At 38.4% G+C, this 16,604-nt stretch overlaps 2 protein-coding genes across 3 annotated transcripts; one reads left to right on the top strand and one right to left on the bottom strand.

Moving 5' to 3' along the window:
* Window positions 1-1,632: 1,632 nt before the first annotated feature.
* On the top strand, window positions 1,633-7,872 carry LOC120012907 (nuclear pore complex protein NUP62-like). 2 transcript variants are annotated; one of them, XM_038864468.1, is made up of 5 exons: window positions 1,633-1,710; window positions 5,044-6,000; window positions 6,240-6,689; window positions 6,941-7,135; window positions 7,342-7,872. In XM_038864468.1, exons 1-5 carry the CDS (start codon window positions 1,686-1,688, stop codon window positions 7,644-7,646), a joined length of 1,932 nt encoding a protein of 643 aa, XP_038720396.1. In that variant the 5' UTR covers window positions 1,633-1,685; the 3' UTR covers window positions 7,647-7,872. The 2 variants fall into 2 exon arrangements, with proteins under 2 accessions (XP_038720396.1, XP_038720395.1); XM_038864467.1 differs by lacking the exon at window positions 1,633-1,710 and adding an exon at window positions 4,173-4,307.
* A 170-nt stretch (window positions 7,873-8,042) lies between these two features.
* On the bottom strand, window positions 8,043-16,023 carry LOC120012906 (putative calcium-transporting ATPase 11, plasma membrane-type). The gene is made up of 7 exons (XM_038864465.1): window positions 15,542-16,023; window positions 13,258-13,312; window positions 11,208-13,150; window positions 10,965-11,120; window positions 10,058-10,229; window positions 9,662-9,960; window positions 8,043-8,682 (listed from the first exon to the last, which is right to left on the bottom strand). The coding sequence occupies exons 1-7, from the start codon at window positions 15,710-15,712 to the stop codon at window positions 8,380-8,382; spliced, it is 3,099 nt and encodes a 1,032-aa protein (XP_038720393.1). The 5' UTR covers window positions 15,713-16,023; the 3' UTR covers window positions 8,043-8,379.
* Window positions 16,024-16,604: the final 581 nt, after the last annotated feature.

The raw sequence follows: 16,604 nt of genomic DNA on the forward strand, positions 1-16,604 counted from the left end.
AGAAAGGGGTATTTATGTCCAATTTGATTTAGACGATGTGTAAGGGTTATGGGCCCACAAAAGGCAATAACCTTTTCTGACAGATTACGTACATCAGTCGCCAAACGTTGACCGTTGATTCCTTGCCGCAAAACAAACGCACAGTCATGTGGGTCCTCCCGGTCCATAAACTATGCTTGACTACTTATGTTCCGCTACGGGCGCTATTATTTTACATTTATGGGGTTAATACTTTTTTGGTCCTCCAAAGATTTTGAAATTTTCAATTTAAGCACCTAAAAATAAAATATTGCATATTGGTAATCTGAAGTTTCTATTTGTTCCAATATATCATTTTGGACCGTCAACATGCCCACGTGGCAGATCAACATTATCTCCAACTAAACATTTAAATAAAATTTAGTATATATATTAACATACATTCTCGTAAAAGGTAAATTCCTCAAAAAAAATTGGTACAATTGGGATAATTTTGTTTATTATTATTATTATTTATTAATATGGGATAATTAGATCCTACATTTGGCCTACTGTTGGTTATTGATCACCCCCTATGTTGTGCTGTTACAGAGAAAAGTTGAACTCGATGAATTTGCTGCTGTACATGCATGTCCCCAATTGCTGTTACAGTTTTATTGACAGCGGCACTTGTGATGGAGCCCAATCTGATAGAGGTTACTCTTTGATCACTTGGCAGGCAACACGTACAGATTTATGTGGCTGCTTCTTCTGGTTAGTTCAACAATGGCCTATTCAGCAAATTTGTCCAACTTCCTGGTGACACAAGCGCCTTAACACTTCAGGTTTGGATTGCCGTTTATTTATTCTCTCCCGTTACATTTCTATTAAAAAAACAACTCTCTATGTCAGTTGAAGCGGAGGTGTAGATGAAATCTCCAGTTCTTAAAATTCAACCATTCTTTCTCGTGAGCTCATTGTTCATGACAATAAGCTAATACATCTTTTTTTCCCTCTTTATTTGGCAAGGAGAGATTATATACATGTACACCGAAATTATCCTCTCTCTCTCCCTCTCTCTCTCTCTCTCTATATATATATATATATATATATATATATATATATATATATATATATATATATATATATATCATTTACTCTTTGGAAGTGGTCTTTGTTTCTCTTATAATAGCTCATTATCTCTTCTGATTTAGGGCATAAAAAATTTCGTCCGAAGTTAAAAGTTCGATTTCAAGCTGGTGTCACTATTTTCAAGTGATTTGTTTTGGATCTCGATCAAACTAATTTGTCGGACGGATGTGCATAACTAACCCAACGTGATTAAGCATTGACATATGGGCTTAGACTATTTGGGTGGGCTATTTGGACGGTCTTAGGTCCATCCATGAAGGAGATCATTTTGATGGGCCCGTGCACGTAGGCTTAGTTCAATATTCTGGTACAATGTTAAATGGGCCAATTTATTTGATGGGCCATGGACCCATAGACTATTACGTGGAGCAAACGTGTAAGAGTGGGTTCCAAGTAATGCTGACAAGTCACAAATTTCACTTTTGAGAGTCAACGACGTAAATATTAACTATTAAGCTAAGCTGTAGAGTGTAAACAGTCAGTTTATTTAACTTTATGTAGCCATTGGAGAGTCGGTACCATTGAGCAGTTGCTTCTCTGTGTTTTGTGAATAGAAACACAGAGAGAGAGAAGAGATGAATCTGATCGGTAAAGCTCATGGTACGCCTCTCTCTCTTTATCCTCCGTCTTCTTGAAAGTTTTGTTTCTTGGTCCCTTAATGTTATTAAATTGGTATAAACGGTAACTTAACATGAGTATGCAGTACTGAATCATAATTTTTTTTGCTGAATTGCGAAATATTCCTTTAAAGATTGTACCTTTATTAAGTTTTTAACGATTGTGGTTGCTAACTTTCGCAGAAGACTTGGATTTGATTTGATTTTCTGGGTACATTATTCTTCTTTGTTTGAATATTTCATAGAGTTTGATGTTGCTTCTGTGTTCTACATGAAACTGAGTCTGTTCTGTCCATACACAGAAGTTTCCTTGTGATCAAGATTCATGCTTTATGCGATCATCGGTTTTTTTAACCATACTTGTAACCTTCCCTTTGTATCAAGATTTATGTAATCAACAACCTTCTACCCCTCCATATTTTGGACGGCGAGACTCAAATTGTTAGTTTTTTTCATCACAGACCATCTTTTTACCTTCAATTAAGTTATTGGGTTTTTATAGTTTGACCTTGGAAATACACACACACACACACACACATATGTAATGGGTTGAAGTTTACAGCACCTTACAAGCATTGGGCGAGGGCGTTACCATTGCTACCTTCCGTGTATTAAATGTTTTTTCTTGTTGTTGATTTGCAGGTGGTGAAGAGGTTGGAAAACCCACACCGCATCTTTGCCCAAGTTGTGGACAGACATTACTCTCTAGAACTGTCTACACTCCAACTCTTACTTCTGACGAATATCAACCAGAAGAGTGGTTGCAGTCAATATCTGCTATGCCCGAGTATCAAGCCAAAAGCCATGAAGAACTGAGATGGGCAAATCATCTCTTGCAGGGTACTCTACTACTACTACTACTAACTATTTATATTTGCTGAAGCATTTTCAGTTGTATGTATTTAACATTTTCAGGTTCAAATCCCGGAAACGATCTTTATGCATATTATGCGAGGGAGGACTGCGTACATCTTGTTTGTTCCCGAAACCGATTCAAACTCTTGGACAAAGACTCACATGATGATGATAAACTTTTCGGGTTTGTTTTCAGGAAATGCCAAAGATAATGGTTTTCCAGTTGCTCAATCAACCATATGGAGTCCGCCACAACAATGGACATTTCCAGTTATGGTACTTCCAGTGATGCCATTACCAACATGGAGTACCCTTCCCTATACCCCAGCTTCGACATCTACACTGCCTGCTTCTGCTACCAATGCTGCAGCTGCTTTTGGATCTGCACCCTCTCCATCATTTTCAGGCACACCGATGATGCCAGCAGTGTTTAATCTTTGTGATATGTTTCGTCGTTTATAAGCAACTTTTGTTTAAATTTTTGGGTTAAAGGCTTGGATGATGATGATGATGATGATGATGATGATGATGATGATGATGATGGGTTTCTTTTGTTCAGCTTAGATGTAGCAAGGCATGATGAATTGAAATTTAAACAGAAATCGTACATGGATTTTATTAAGCAACATAACCTGGACAAACTTGTTGCTGTTGTGATCTCTATACTCCTGTTCCGAAATCCTGTGACATTCGTAGGCATTGCGAGCTACACCATGACTGTTACTGGGGTTGCATATGGAGAAGCAAAGCAGAGGTGTAGATGAAATCTCCAGTTCATAGAATTCAACCATTCTTTCTCATGAGCTCATTATTCATGAGATAAGCTAATACATATTTTTTTCCCTCTTTATTTGGCAAGGAGAGATTATATGCATGTACACCGAAATTATCCTATATATATCATTTATTCTTTGGAAGTGGTCTTTGTTTCTCTTAACTGGTTATTTCTTCTGATTTAGGGTATAAAAAATTTCGTCCGAAGTTGAGAGTTCGATTTCAAGCTGGTGTCATTATTTTCAAATGATTTGCTTTGGGTATTGGACAAACTAATTTGTCAGGCGGATGTGCGTGACTAATCCAACCCGAGTTTGAGTTTAGTGGGTTTTCCAAAGGATACACCTACAAGGTTGTTCACGGTTACCCAAAAAATAGTGTGCTCTCGCGGATGTGCGTGACTAATAGGTTTTCCAAAGGATACACCTACAAGGTTGTTCACGGTTACCCAAAAAATAGTGTGCTCTCTGTCTCTCTCTTTTTTTTTTCTTAATTAATTTCTTAGAATAAAGCTTCTTGTCAGTGTCCAACGTGATTAAGCATTGATATATGGGCTTAGACTCTTTGGGTGGGCTATTTCGACGGTCTTAGGTACATTCATGAAGTAGATTATTTGATGGGCCCGTGCATGTAGGCTTAGTTCTTTATTCTGGTACAATTTTAAATGGGCCAATTTATTTGATGGGCCTTGGACCCACCGACTACTACTTGGAGCAAACGTGTAAGAGAGGGTCCCAAGTAATGCTGACAACTCACAAATTTGACTTTTGAGAGTCAACGACGTAGATATGAAGCTACGCTGTAGAGCGTAAACAATCAGTTTATACTTTATATATAGCCATTGGAGAGTGGGTTCCATACTTCCATTGCGCAGTTGCTTCTCAGTGTTTTGTGAATAGAAACACAGAGAGAGAGAGAGAGAAGAGATGAATCCGATCGGTAAAGCTTATGGTACGCCTCTCTCTCTTTATCCTCCGTCTTCGTGAAAGTTTTGTTTCTTGGTCCCTTACTGTTATTAATTTGGTATAAACGGTAACTTAACATGAGTATGCAGTACTGAATCATAAGTTTTGTTTTTTGCTGAATTGCGAAATATTCCTTTAAAGATTGTACCTTTATTAAGTTTTTAACAATTGTGGTTGCTAACTTTCGCATACTTGGATTTGATTTTTTTTTCCTGGGTTCATTATTCTTCTTTGTTTGCATATTTCATAGAGTTTGATGTTGCTTCTGTGTTCTACATGAAACTGAGTCTGTTCTGTCTATACACAGAAGTTTCCTTGTGATCAAGATTCAAGCTTTATGCGATCATCGGTTTTTTTAACCATACTTGTAACCTTCCCCTTTGTATCAAGATTTATGTAATCAACAACCTTCTACCTCTCCATATTTTGGCGCGAGAGTCAAATTGTTTTTGTTGTTTTCATCACTGACCATCTTTTTACCTTTAATTAAGTTACTGAGTTTGTATAGTTTGACCATGGAAATACATATATGTGTGCTTTAATTCTATGTAAACCTTAATGTAAGGATCTTAATACTGTGGCAAGGCTTGCCTCTCTCTCTCTCTCTCTCTATATATATATATATATATATACACACACACACACACACACACACACACACACACACACACATATATGTGTGTGTGTTTTCACACTTTGTTTCACTTTTAATTCATTTGCAGGAGACACAGTGGCTAAGCAAGAGGAGTTCTCCTCAGGAGGCTTTGGATCAACAGCAAGTCCATCATTATTTGCTGCTGCTGCTTCTTCTAGCAGCAGTAATCAAACTAGCTTTCCATTAGCAGCAACTGGTCCATCCGCATTTCCTCCACCTTTATTTGGTGCTGCTTCTTCTAGCAACATCAGTAATCCAGCTAACTTTGGATTTGCAGTACCTGGTCCATATGCATTTCCTTCACCCTTATTTGGTGCTGCTGCTTCTAGTAACATAAGTAATCCAGCTAACTTTGGACTGGCAGCAACTGATGCATCAGCATCTGCTCCACCCTTATTTGGTGCTGCTTCTTCTAGCAACATCAGTAATACAGCTAGCTTTGGACTGGCACCAACGGGTGCATCCGCATCTGCTCCACCCTTTTCTGATGCTGCTTCTTCTAGCAACACCACTAATCCAGCTAACTTTGCATTAGTGGGAACTGGTCCATCCATATTTAGTCCACCCTTATTTGATGCTGCTTCTTCTGGCAACATCAGTAATCCAGCCAACTTTGGATTTGCTGTGGGTTCATCCCTATTTCGTCCATCCTTATTTGCTGCTTCCTCTTCTGGCAATAGCAGTACCCAAGCTTTGTCTAGGCCCGCAGTCTTGCCGCCATGTGCCAATTCTTTCAATGTTTTCCCTTCTTTATCTGCCTTAGAAAATCCCAGCGCAGCTTCAACGTCACCTGTTTTTTGTTCCAGTTCTTCAAATATGACGTCACTTCCAAAACTTGCTCCTTCAACTTATAATGCTACCACTTTTGCTAGTCCTCCAGTGTTCAGGTGTGGGTTCATTGTCAATTCTTCCAGCGATTCCTCCTGGGTTGCTCCTCCTTCAACACCTTTCCCTGCTCCATCGGCACCATCTTCTTCAATCTTCGCTACAACTGCTACTGCCACCGCCACCGTCTTGCCACCAGGTAAGTTTTTCACCACTTTCATTCAACTTCATTGATTATGTTAATATATGCGATGGATTGCTCTGCATTATATATCGGTGGTATATAATTGTCTGTCCGATATATATTTTCTTGGAGTTAATCTTGTAGCCCAACTTTTAACAGGGGAATTGTAATTTGTGAGCAACCTTACTCTCCTATTTTGAGGAGACTTTTTTCTGACTTGAATCTGTATCATTTCCTTCCAATTTCTTTTGCAGAAGAATTATCAAACAAGCAGGAGTTCTCCTTTGGAGGCTTCGGATCACCTGCAAGTCCATCCGCATTTCGTGCTTCTTCTAGCATCAGCAGTACCCAAGCCATGAACTCTGGATTCTTGCCATTTGCCAATTCTGTTAACGCTTTTACTTCTTTATCTTCCCGGATAAATCCTCCTGCTGTTGGCTTTAGTTCCTCAAAAACCAGATCATCTCCAACAGAAGTTCTTTTTGGTACTACTCCCACTTCAACCATGGCTAGTCCTCCTGTTTCTAAGTGTGGGTTCTGGCCACCTATCAATTCTTCTAATGCTCCTCCCAGCTTCGATTTCTCGAGCACACCATTACATTGCTTTGCAAATATTAAATCACAGTCTCGAAATGACTCTCAACTTGCTCAACCCTTTTCTTCTATATCCCCTACTGCGACCACCACCACTATCTTTCCCGCCCGTAAGTGCTTTTCACCTCAGTTTCTATGTCTTTTCAATTAACTTATATGTTTCTGCTATAAATATGTGATGGCTTGTTCTACTCCATCATATATAAAATTGGAATGGACTTAATCTTGTAACCACCACATTGAATGAAAAACAGTGAGATGTAATGGGTTGAAGTTTACAGCACCTTACAAGCATTGGGCGAGGGCGTTTCCATTGCTACATTCCATGTATTAAATGTTTCTTCTTGTTGTTGATTTGCAGGTGGTGAAGAGGTTGGAAAACCCACATCGCATCTTTGCCCAAGTTGTGGACAGACGTTACTCTCTGGAACTGTCTACACTCCAACTCTTACTTTTGACCAATCTCAACCACAGTGGTTGCAGTCAATATCTGCTATGCCCGAGAATCAAGCCAAAAGCCATGAAGAACTGAGATGGGCAAATCATCTCTTGCAGGGTACTCTTCTACTACTGACTCTTTATATTGCCTATAACATTTTCAGTTTTATGTATTTAACATTTCCAGGTTCAAACCCCGGAAACAGCCTCCGCATATTATGTAGAGATAGGTTGTGTACATCTTGTCTATGATCGAAACCGGCTATTTAACCTTTGGGATAAAGACTCGATGATAATGATGAACATTTTTGGGTTTGTTTTCAGGAAATGTCAAAGATAATGTGGTTCCAGTTGCTCAATCAACCATATCGAGTCAGCCACAATGGACTCTTCCAGTCATGGTGCTTCCAGTGATGCCATTACCAACATGGAGTGCCCTTCCCTATACCCCAGCTGTGATGCCATTATCAACCTGGAGTACCCTTCCCTATACACCAGCTTTATCATCTACGCAGCCTGCTTTTGCGGCCAATGGTGCTGCTTTTGGATATGCATCCTCTCCATCATTTTCAGGCACGCCGATGTTGCCAGCAGTGTTAAATCTTTCTGATATGTTTCGTCGTCTATAAGCAACTTTCCGTTATTTATCTAGAATCAATAGTGGTAATAAGGCAATGAATACAGGTAGTGGATTTCTGATGTGTAGCCATCCAAAGCTCGGATAATGATAAGTTTAGGGTTTCAGATGGTGGTGACGAGTTTTGGAGTCGTTTGTTCAGCTTTGTTGTTGCAAGACGGATGGAAATTTTCGACAAAATCTAAAAGAAATTTCCCAGCCTAAGTTATGAGGTAGCATTCCTTTTTGTTCATAATTGGAGTCTTTTAAAAAATGGTTTTCCTGTTGTGTTTTTTTCCTTGCCAGTTTCTAAACGACAGTTTACCAAACAGCAATATTAGAACAACCTATAGAAGACCATTTACTGATTTACCTAAAGAGGACAAAAAAGAAGAGCAAAAAGAAACAATTAGAAAGCCAAGAAACATCGTTACTACTATTTAAAAACGAAGGTAAAATTGTCACTTCAAGTATGAAGGTTATTCTTCAACAAATGTGTATCCAAACATATGATACTCTTGTTTTTTTCAGGCAACTGACCTGGAATTCAAAATTGTGTTTCACCGTACGTATTTTCTTTCCTTAATCTCCAAGCCAAAGGTGGCAAAATGCAGAAAGAGCGAACAGAGCAAGGACTGTATCTTCTCTGCACTTGTATTCCTAAGACCAGGGAGAAGAATCTATTAGTTAGTGACTTACGTGCCGCGTAGTTGTGTCAGAGGCCAACAAAACTTTTCTTCCCTCTTTTAAGCCAATTCTGGACCAGACGGGAGCGCATCATAACCATCATGGTGCTTAGTGGACTTTGTTTCAACAGGGATGCACTTCAGGACGACCGCAATAGGCATGCTAACCGCGCCAATTGCGACGCTGAGAAGCCAGAACTTCCAACTTAGTGGCACAGTGCTGGCAAAAGTTCCCAGGAACTCTACTATGATCACTTGGAAAACCACTGTTACCAATATGATTGCCAAAAATACCCAGCTATTAAACATGCCGCGGAATATGTTAATCTTCTCTATATCACGGCTGTTTATTTCATTGAACACCTGGAAAACAATCCAAATTGGAAATCATAAGTAACTACTCAAACAGATATTCATATTTCAGTTCAGTTTTTGCCACCAGAAAGTGATTGCAGAAAATGAACTACAAGCAGATAAGGGGAAGTGTGAATGCACAACCATACTGCATTCTGATGAAAGTATGAACGCACAACCATATCGCATTCTGATTTTTTCTGGAATTTATGAGAAGTAAATCGAGAAAGGGATATCAAATATTGCTACATGATGTGCCATTGAGATATAATCGAACAGTCTTGAATCATTAGTCCATTAGACTGGCCATGTTTGTACTCCAACTGAGACATAGAGTTCACGTAAAAATGGAAATCTAAAAGTAGGAATGCAACGATGAATCTTAGCTAAATTTGGATTAACACCCAATTCAAGCACATCAGCAAACAAGTATCTTTCCTGCTCAATGAAACTCAAGAAAGCATAAGAAAACACAACATAGAAAGTGAATTGGAAAAATATTCTTGGTATTGATTTTGCAAGCTCAGGAGTCAAAATATGCCAGACATGCTAGAATACAGAACCAAGCCAAAGTATATGGTAAAAATCTAAAGCTGCACTATCTCCATTGCTAAGAGTTGTTCACCACTAAATGCAACAACCAACACTCCAACAATGCATCAAACTCTATAGGTTGAAACAATTCGGATTTTTCTCATGTAGCATCAGTAGGTAAATTTTTAATCTCAGTACCCTTCTTACATGTTTACTTATAGCTCAAGATCCGAAAGTATAAACATTGATTTACTTTAGTTCTACCGTTAATTAAATATCGAAAAGGAAACCAAGCAAAAATTGTTGTGAGCAATATATAATCTGTTAACAATTTTAACTTGGGCCTTCAGTAATAAATATTGAGGGAAAAATGCACTCCAAGCAGCACTCTGGACAAGGAACAAACAAGAAAAACATTATTACTCATAGATAAGCTAACTATACTACACTATACCTGGCAAAACACGAACGAATTGAATATCAAAGTATTGAGCACTTTAGTAGCATCTGTGCCACTGAGTCCAAGTAGGTGCTTCCCACCAAAATTGAGGACTCCCAGGACAGCGAGTTGATATATGCTCTGACCAATTATATTCCTCCACATGGTATTGGTGATGAAACTTGTGCCCCTACCAACTGGAGGCCTTTTCATCAGTCCCTCATTTGGAGGCTCCGTAGCCAGAGCTAGTGCACCGAGAGTGTCCATAATCATGTTTACCCAGAGTAACTGCACAGCAGTTAAGGGAGCAGATCCTGGGAGATATGTGCAAGAAAATTTTGAAAATATCTGATACAATCTTAAAATAAGTATCATGAAGACAGAAAAGCTGGGTTAAAAATAACAACATACCAGAGATGCACGCAGAAACGAAATTGATAACGAGGGCAACAACATTGACAGTTAACTGGAACTGCACAAACTTTTGAATGTTGATATATACTGCACGTCCCCATCTTGCTACATTTACAATAGTTGAAAAATTGTCATCCATTATGATGACATCAGCACTTTCTTTGGCAACCTGTAAATTGTATTCATGGTCAGATTAAGAATGATATAAATTTCTGAAGTACCAGATGACTGGAGTAACGGGACAGAAGATCAGCCAAGTCTACACGGACTGCCAAACTCACATTTGCGAATATGCTCGTTAACATTTAAAAAATTAAGCAAACATCTGCCTCAATCCTAAAGATGAGTGAATTCACATCCTGGAAGGGAAAACTGTCCCAATTCAAACAATCTAACTGATAATCAAAGACTTGAAGCTCATAGATCGTACTGAAGATCATGAATTTTGAAAATAATTCACTCTGACATTGTTAGGTGACAAATGTGGTAATAAAATAGACGTAATGGACATAGGTGTTATTAATATATAGTGTCATTTGATAGTGACAAAAAAGGTATAACAAAAACATGTGTCTTTATACATTCTAACGCTACTGTTCTGCAGTCGCACACTGCCCAACATGATAATGTTTTTACCTACCTCAGATGTTTCCATATTGGAGAAGACGTTTTCAGAGGAAACAAGTTTCTAATAAACATTATCAGTTATATATTTCTAAAGAGAACATTTGTGTTGTTTTTTGTACTCTTTCAATAGAGTATGGATTCTATAGGCAGTGATCAGAGGCTAAATGTAATTAATTAAATGCACACATTACATGAATGAACAAAGTAAGAAGACTGTAAAGCCAAGTTTATCAGGATTGTCATAACCTACAAAATACAATCACAAACAGATACATACCTCTGTTCCTGCTATGCCCATAGCAAGTCCAATGTCTGCCTCATGCAAAGCTGGAGCATCATTTGTTCCATCACCAGTCACTGCAACGACCTCTCCCATTTGCCTCAACTGGGTTACCAATGCATGCTTGTCCAGTGGCAATGACCGAGCCATTACCTGTTTCAATAAAAAGTATCTAAGAAAAGTTCACATGTTCGAAAAATATTATTGGAAAGCACATTTTCCCTTGAAATTGTTTCAAACCTGAATTTTTGGTATTTTTTGCCTCATAATATCATGAGGCAAGCTACGGAAGTCTTGTCCTTCAATGGCTTCACCATCCTCTGTCAATATACCACATTCCTTTGCTATGGCTTTGGCTGTATTTATGTTGTCACCAGTGACCATACGTACAGTAATTCCAGCTGCCAAACAAGTTTGAACTGCTTCCTTGACTCCAGGCCGTACTGGATCCTTGATTCCAACAACTGCTATCAACGTATAGCCATCCTCAGGGATGCTGTTTTTATCAGAAGTGTCATCCAGATCTTTAAAAGCCAAGCAGAGAGTTCTCAGAGCTTCAGAGGCAAAGCCATTAATCACATCAGAGACGTTCCTCTCCTGTTCTTCGGACAGAAGAACAGCTTCTCCACTGTCATCAACAACCTTGTCACACATTTTTAATACTATTTCTGATGCACCTTTGCAGAAAGCCCGTAAACCACCCTCAGGAGGTACTACAAGCACAGACATCTTCTTTTTTACTGAATTGAAAGGCTCAACTCTAAGTGTTTCGCATTCTCTGCGTTGTGCATTGAAATCACCACCCAAAAGCAAGCCAAATTCCAATAATGCAGATTCAGTTGGTGTTCCCAATATGCTTTGCTTTCCCTCTTTGTCTGTGACTACTTCAGAGCCAGTATTTTGGAAGATAGCCTGCAAAAGGATGGCTACAGCACTGTCAGATATTTTCAAGTTCAAATAATCTCCACCATTGTGACCTTTGATGTCTTTAGTTTTACTGCATGTCCATATCTTATCAACCACCATATGGTTTGTGGTTAATGTCCCTGTCTTGTCTGTGCAGATACAACTAGCAGAACCCATTGTCTCACATGCAGACAGATGTCTTACAAGAGCCTTGTCATTCATTAATTTCTTCATTGCAAAGGCAAGGCTAAGTGTCACTGCCAACGGTAATCCTTCTGGTACAGCAACAACAATTATAGTAACTGCAATGGCAAAGTAGTTCAGAAGTGTCAATGCATCACTGGAAGACCAATCTGTGAACTCATTATGAATCGCTTTCCCTACCAGAAACCTTGCAGTAAGTATGATAAAGGTCAGCAAAGCAAAAGCCAAACCAATCTTTCCAATAAGTGTAGCAACACCATTTAGCTTCACCTGCAGTGGTGTCTCATCTTCTCCACCCTCGCTCAAGGTTTCCATCAACTTCCCCCATTCTGTCTTCATACCAACTGTCGTAACCAGCATCTTTCCAGACCCATCTTGAACTTTGGTTCCTGAAAGAAGAAAAGGTCTTTCATTGTATACATGAACTGGTTCACTCTCTCCTGACAAGCTTGACTCATCAATAAGCAAGCTGTATCCTGATATAAAGACCCCATCTGCTGGAACTTGGTCCCCGATTGACAAATGAACTATATCTCCGACAACCAAGTCATAAATGGAGACTTCTTGTCTATAACCATCCCGAGTAACCTGAACAGAAATCTTTTTCTTCTCCCTATCCAAATCTCTGAATTGCAAGGACTGTTTGTAGTCACTAATAGCAGTAACCATGACCACCAATAATATACTGAGTAAGATTCCCAATCCATCATACAAGCCCTTTGGCCATCCTTCGGTGGGGACTCCTATGCCTATAGAAAGTACAGCACAAAACATAAGGATAATTAGTGTTAGGTCTTGCAGTGCTTCCCATACAAACATCAAAAAGGTTCTGGGAGGTTTTTCCGTATATCGATTGAAGCCATAAATCTTTTCCCTGATAGGTAATTCTCTTTCTTGGACACCTTCACTAAGTGATACAGATACTTTCTCTGCAATTCCTTCAACTCCACCATTGTCTTTCAAGCGCTTAATATCATGGCTACGAATGATAGATGCAAGCTCATCCGGGTCTACACCAAAACCTGCCTCCTTTACCTCATCTGACAACTTGTATTCATCGGGTGGACCTCCAGCTATACAAGATTACATGAATTGGAAAATGCAATATTAGAAACAAGATGTTTACCAAAAATCTAAGAATGGGATAAAACTTTCATTAAAGTAAATTTGATGGTCATACCATCGATGAACTGCAGTGCTGCTTTCTGAACATAAAGAGCCACTCGTATTTGTTCCTGCTAACAATAAAGGAAAACTTAGAAATTAAGAAGCTGTCAAACAATTTGGGTCCATTAATAACATTATCAATACCCCTAATGTAGTGGTAGTCTGTTAGATAGTTAACGAACCAACTAACCAGGTCCCATTGATGACCATACTGATATTTCACACAATCCAATCAAACCACAAGGCACGAAGTGCCTCTCATCGCATTCAAAGGTATGTTACACATGATCAATTGTCCAAGATTTTGGAAGATGTATTGAATTGTCTCCTCTTTCAGGAGTAAAAGATACACTCTTAATGTTCTTAAGAATGCTTGAAGTTTTATATGAACAACTAGCACACATAGCCCACAATAGTTGGCAGCTGAAACATGTATGCTTCGAAGATAAAAATTTAGAACAAAAATCTCTGAAACTATAAACCTCTCTCCACCAGCTGATAGTTTTATAACAAAAAAATTTAAAACGAATAAAGGAAATTCGGGATCATATAAGAAAGATCCAGCTTTAGTTCAGTGTGTATACTCTTAAAAGAAAGTGTAATCCTTCGTCTAAAAGAGTTCTGATCAGGTATTGCAACTACTTTTGAGATTCAGATTAAGCACATGATTATTCTTTCATTACTGCATGCACTGACTGGGAGCCGAATTAAGTTGGCTTTTTAACAGAAAAGGATTTGGTACTCTACTGCTAATTTATTATATTCAAGAATTTAAGCATAGGATCTTGCAGATTGCAACATCCCATACCATAATTGTGAATTGTAATGTAATTATGAAATTGATTAAAAATGAAAAGTCAAAATGTTTCAGCTTCACACTTCTCTACGGCATTAGAGGCCTGTGTCATGGCTTTCGTTGACATGACCACTCCGTGTTTGAACCGTGCTTCAGTCGTACCACCGTATTACATCATATCAGATACAACTATCCCATCTACCACAACAGTTTTGGTGGCACAAAATTATACAAATTTCAAGTTATTTCAGCAACTATAAAATGACAAATCGAATTGTTAAAGATTATAAAAAGAATCTCAAAAGATAGTCTTTTACAAGTGGAGGAGAAGGCAGACCGCAAATAGAGTAGATAAAAAATGTAGAGTGGTGAATATAATGTGAGGGATAAGACAGCAACACATGAGATGAGACAGGAACATGGCATCCTTGTCAGTACCCACCAAAGGACGGCTGGCGGGGACCTGCTGCAGGCCCCGCTGTAATGGCCCCCGGCACCCCCAAAGGTCATAGTAGTTATTAGTTAAAGAAACTAATCCTCTTGTGCATATTTCTTAATTCACTAAAATGCAAGGCATCCGAAGACCAGCTCAGCTGGACTTGTCTGGTAGATGCTCGATTTCTTCACCCAAAAGATATGAACATTAACTAGTTGCGTCCACATGGGATCAGCTAAAACAGACCGTCCATATTACTGGGCCCCGCATCAAATTAGTCTTGTGGTCGGCTTATGGTTGCAATAGTTGTTAAAATCAACGTCGTAACTTACGCGGAGCTTAACGTGGAGTGGGGTGTACTCGATCAGAAAATTCAAGGCGTTTTTTACACGGTTTTAGCTAACATGCGCACCGCACCACTCAGCGCCTCTTAGGGACGAACGTTTGTGGCGATTAATTCTATATTTTTTTCTATGTTAATTCCGAATCTGATATCAACAGCAACAACCATTAGGCCTCTGTTTGTTTCCAGAGAAAAATGCAAGCAGTTTCGGGAAAAAAATAATGAAAAGTTCTAGGAGAGATTCTTCACGCTTTTTTGTTACTTTTTGTTTGCTTGCTTAATGGTGGAAAAAATAAAGAAAATCAAGATCTACAATGCGTGAGATAACCCATACCATTTCAATAATCAAGTGATTACGCGATTTCCGAATTCCCATCCTAAGTTTTCTCGAATCTCTAATTTCCGAGATTTTCTCGGCAATCAAACAGATGATAGCTCAAATTAGCATTCTGAGATCTAACCGGACCAAAACAGGCTGAACGATACGAACAAAGAAGACAATTTTCTCAAATTCTGTTTGTTTGTCTAGAAGGCCGTGCAACAGAAATTGAGTGGAAAAAAAAATCTACGATGTGAAAGTAAGTAGACCAATATTCACGAACAATGAATTATGAATTGGATAAATATTTTGGTCTTATTTTTTCGGATTTTCTCGAGAACCAGAGCTTAAGTACAGAAAATAAGAACAGAAAGAACGGAAAACAAGAAAAAGACGTAATAACCTGGATTTTTCGGCGTTTCCTCTCGGCCTCTCTTCGCTTGACGAGATCGGCGACCATACGGAACCTCCGGGCGGGGTTCTTCACGACCGTTACAGCGGATCTCCATCTGCTCAAAGCTTCCTCTGAAGTATTCTTGTGTTCCACCTGGAAATCCTTCAAATACCTCTCCATTTCCAGCACTATATCTTATTATTTGCTGATCTGATAATTTTCACTACTCTCTCTTCTCTCTTGCGCTCGATCTCTGTCTCTTGCTTCTCAAACAAGAGACAAGTACCCCAAACAAATAACGGGATCTCTCCTGACAAGCACTCATGTACTTTTCTCCTAGGGTCATCCAAAGGACGGAGGAGAAGGTCGGCACAGGATAGCTCAGGTCAGGCTGGCTTGTGAGAGGACATTTTATAATGAATACTGAAGATAACTAAGCATTCATGTGATTGGGGATTTGGGGGTATACTGCTATTGTTGCCATTGTAAAAGAATATCAGCCCTACACTTCCTGATTCTGTTTTTGGAATAAAATATGTTTTAAAGATTTTCAAAAAAGTAATAAATAGAAAGTATGCATAATTTTGATGGTTTAAATTATCTATGAAATCATTGGATCTTTTAAAAAATATATGTTAAACACATTGTGCATTAGAATCAATCAAGTTAGCACCTGCACCCAAGGGTTGTCAAAATCGAGATCTTAAATAAGATCGGTGGAAGACCTGCAAAATCGAATCGTAAAATCGTAAGATTTTATAAAATTTTAAAAATAAATATAAAATAATATAATTACTTATTTTTAAATAAATAATTAGCATTATATAATATATTATAGTTTATAGGTAATAAAAAATTCAAAACTGTGATTATTATTTATTTATAGATATGTTAATATTTCACAAAATTATAATTTTTTAAGACCTCCAAAGAATTATGAAAAGTAAGCATAATAATTGTGCAAGATTATATCATGTTAGTAGATTAGAACCAATTTTTCAATAAAAACTAGGATTAAAAACATAAGCACATGATTAGTAGACCACAACCCATAAGCTCATGACTCTATAAG

This window comes from Tripterygium wilfordii, chromosome 13 (assembly GCF_013401445.1).
Source record: "Tripterygium wilfordii isolate XIE 37 chromosome 13, ASM1340144v1, whole genome shotgun sequence".
NCBI lineage: Eukaryota > Viridiplantae > Streptophyta > Magnoliopsida > Celastrales > Celastraceae > Tripterygium > Tripterygium wilfordii.

Coding starts and splice junctions, on each gene's coding strand:
- LOC120012907 (XM_038864468.1), top strand. CDS start 1,686: ATGAATCTGATCGGTAAAGCTCATG. Junction 1,711..5,043: donor TCTGATCGGTAAAGCTCATG/GTACGCCTCTCT, acceptor ATTCATTTGCAG/GAGACACAGTGGCTAAGCAA. Junction 6,001..6,239: donor CGCCACCGTCTTGCCACCAG/GTAAGTTTTTCA, acceptor TTTCTTTTGCAG/AAGAATTATCAAACAAGCAG.
- LOC120012906 (XM_038864465.1), bottom strand. CDS start 15,712: ATGGAGAGGTATTTGAAGGATTTCCAGGTGGAACACAAGAATACTTCA. Junction 13,313..15,541: donor GGAAACGCCGAAAAATCCAG/GTTATTACGTCT, acceptor TATTGTTAGCAG/GAACAAATACGAGTGGCTCT. Junction 11,121..11,207: donor AAAAAATACCAAAAATTCAG/GTTTGAAACAAT, acceptor TTATTGAAACAG/GTAATGGCTCGGTCATTGCC.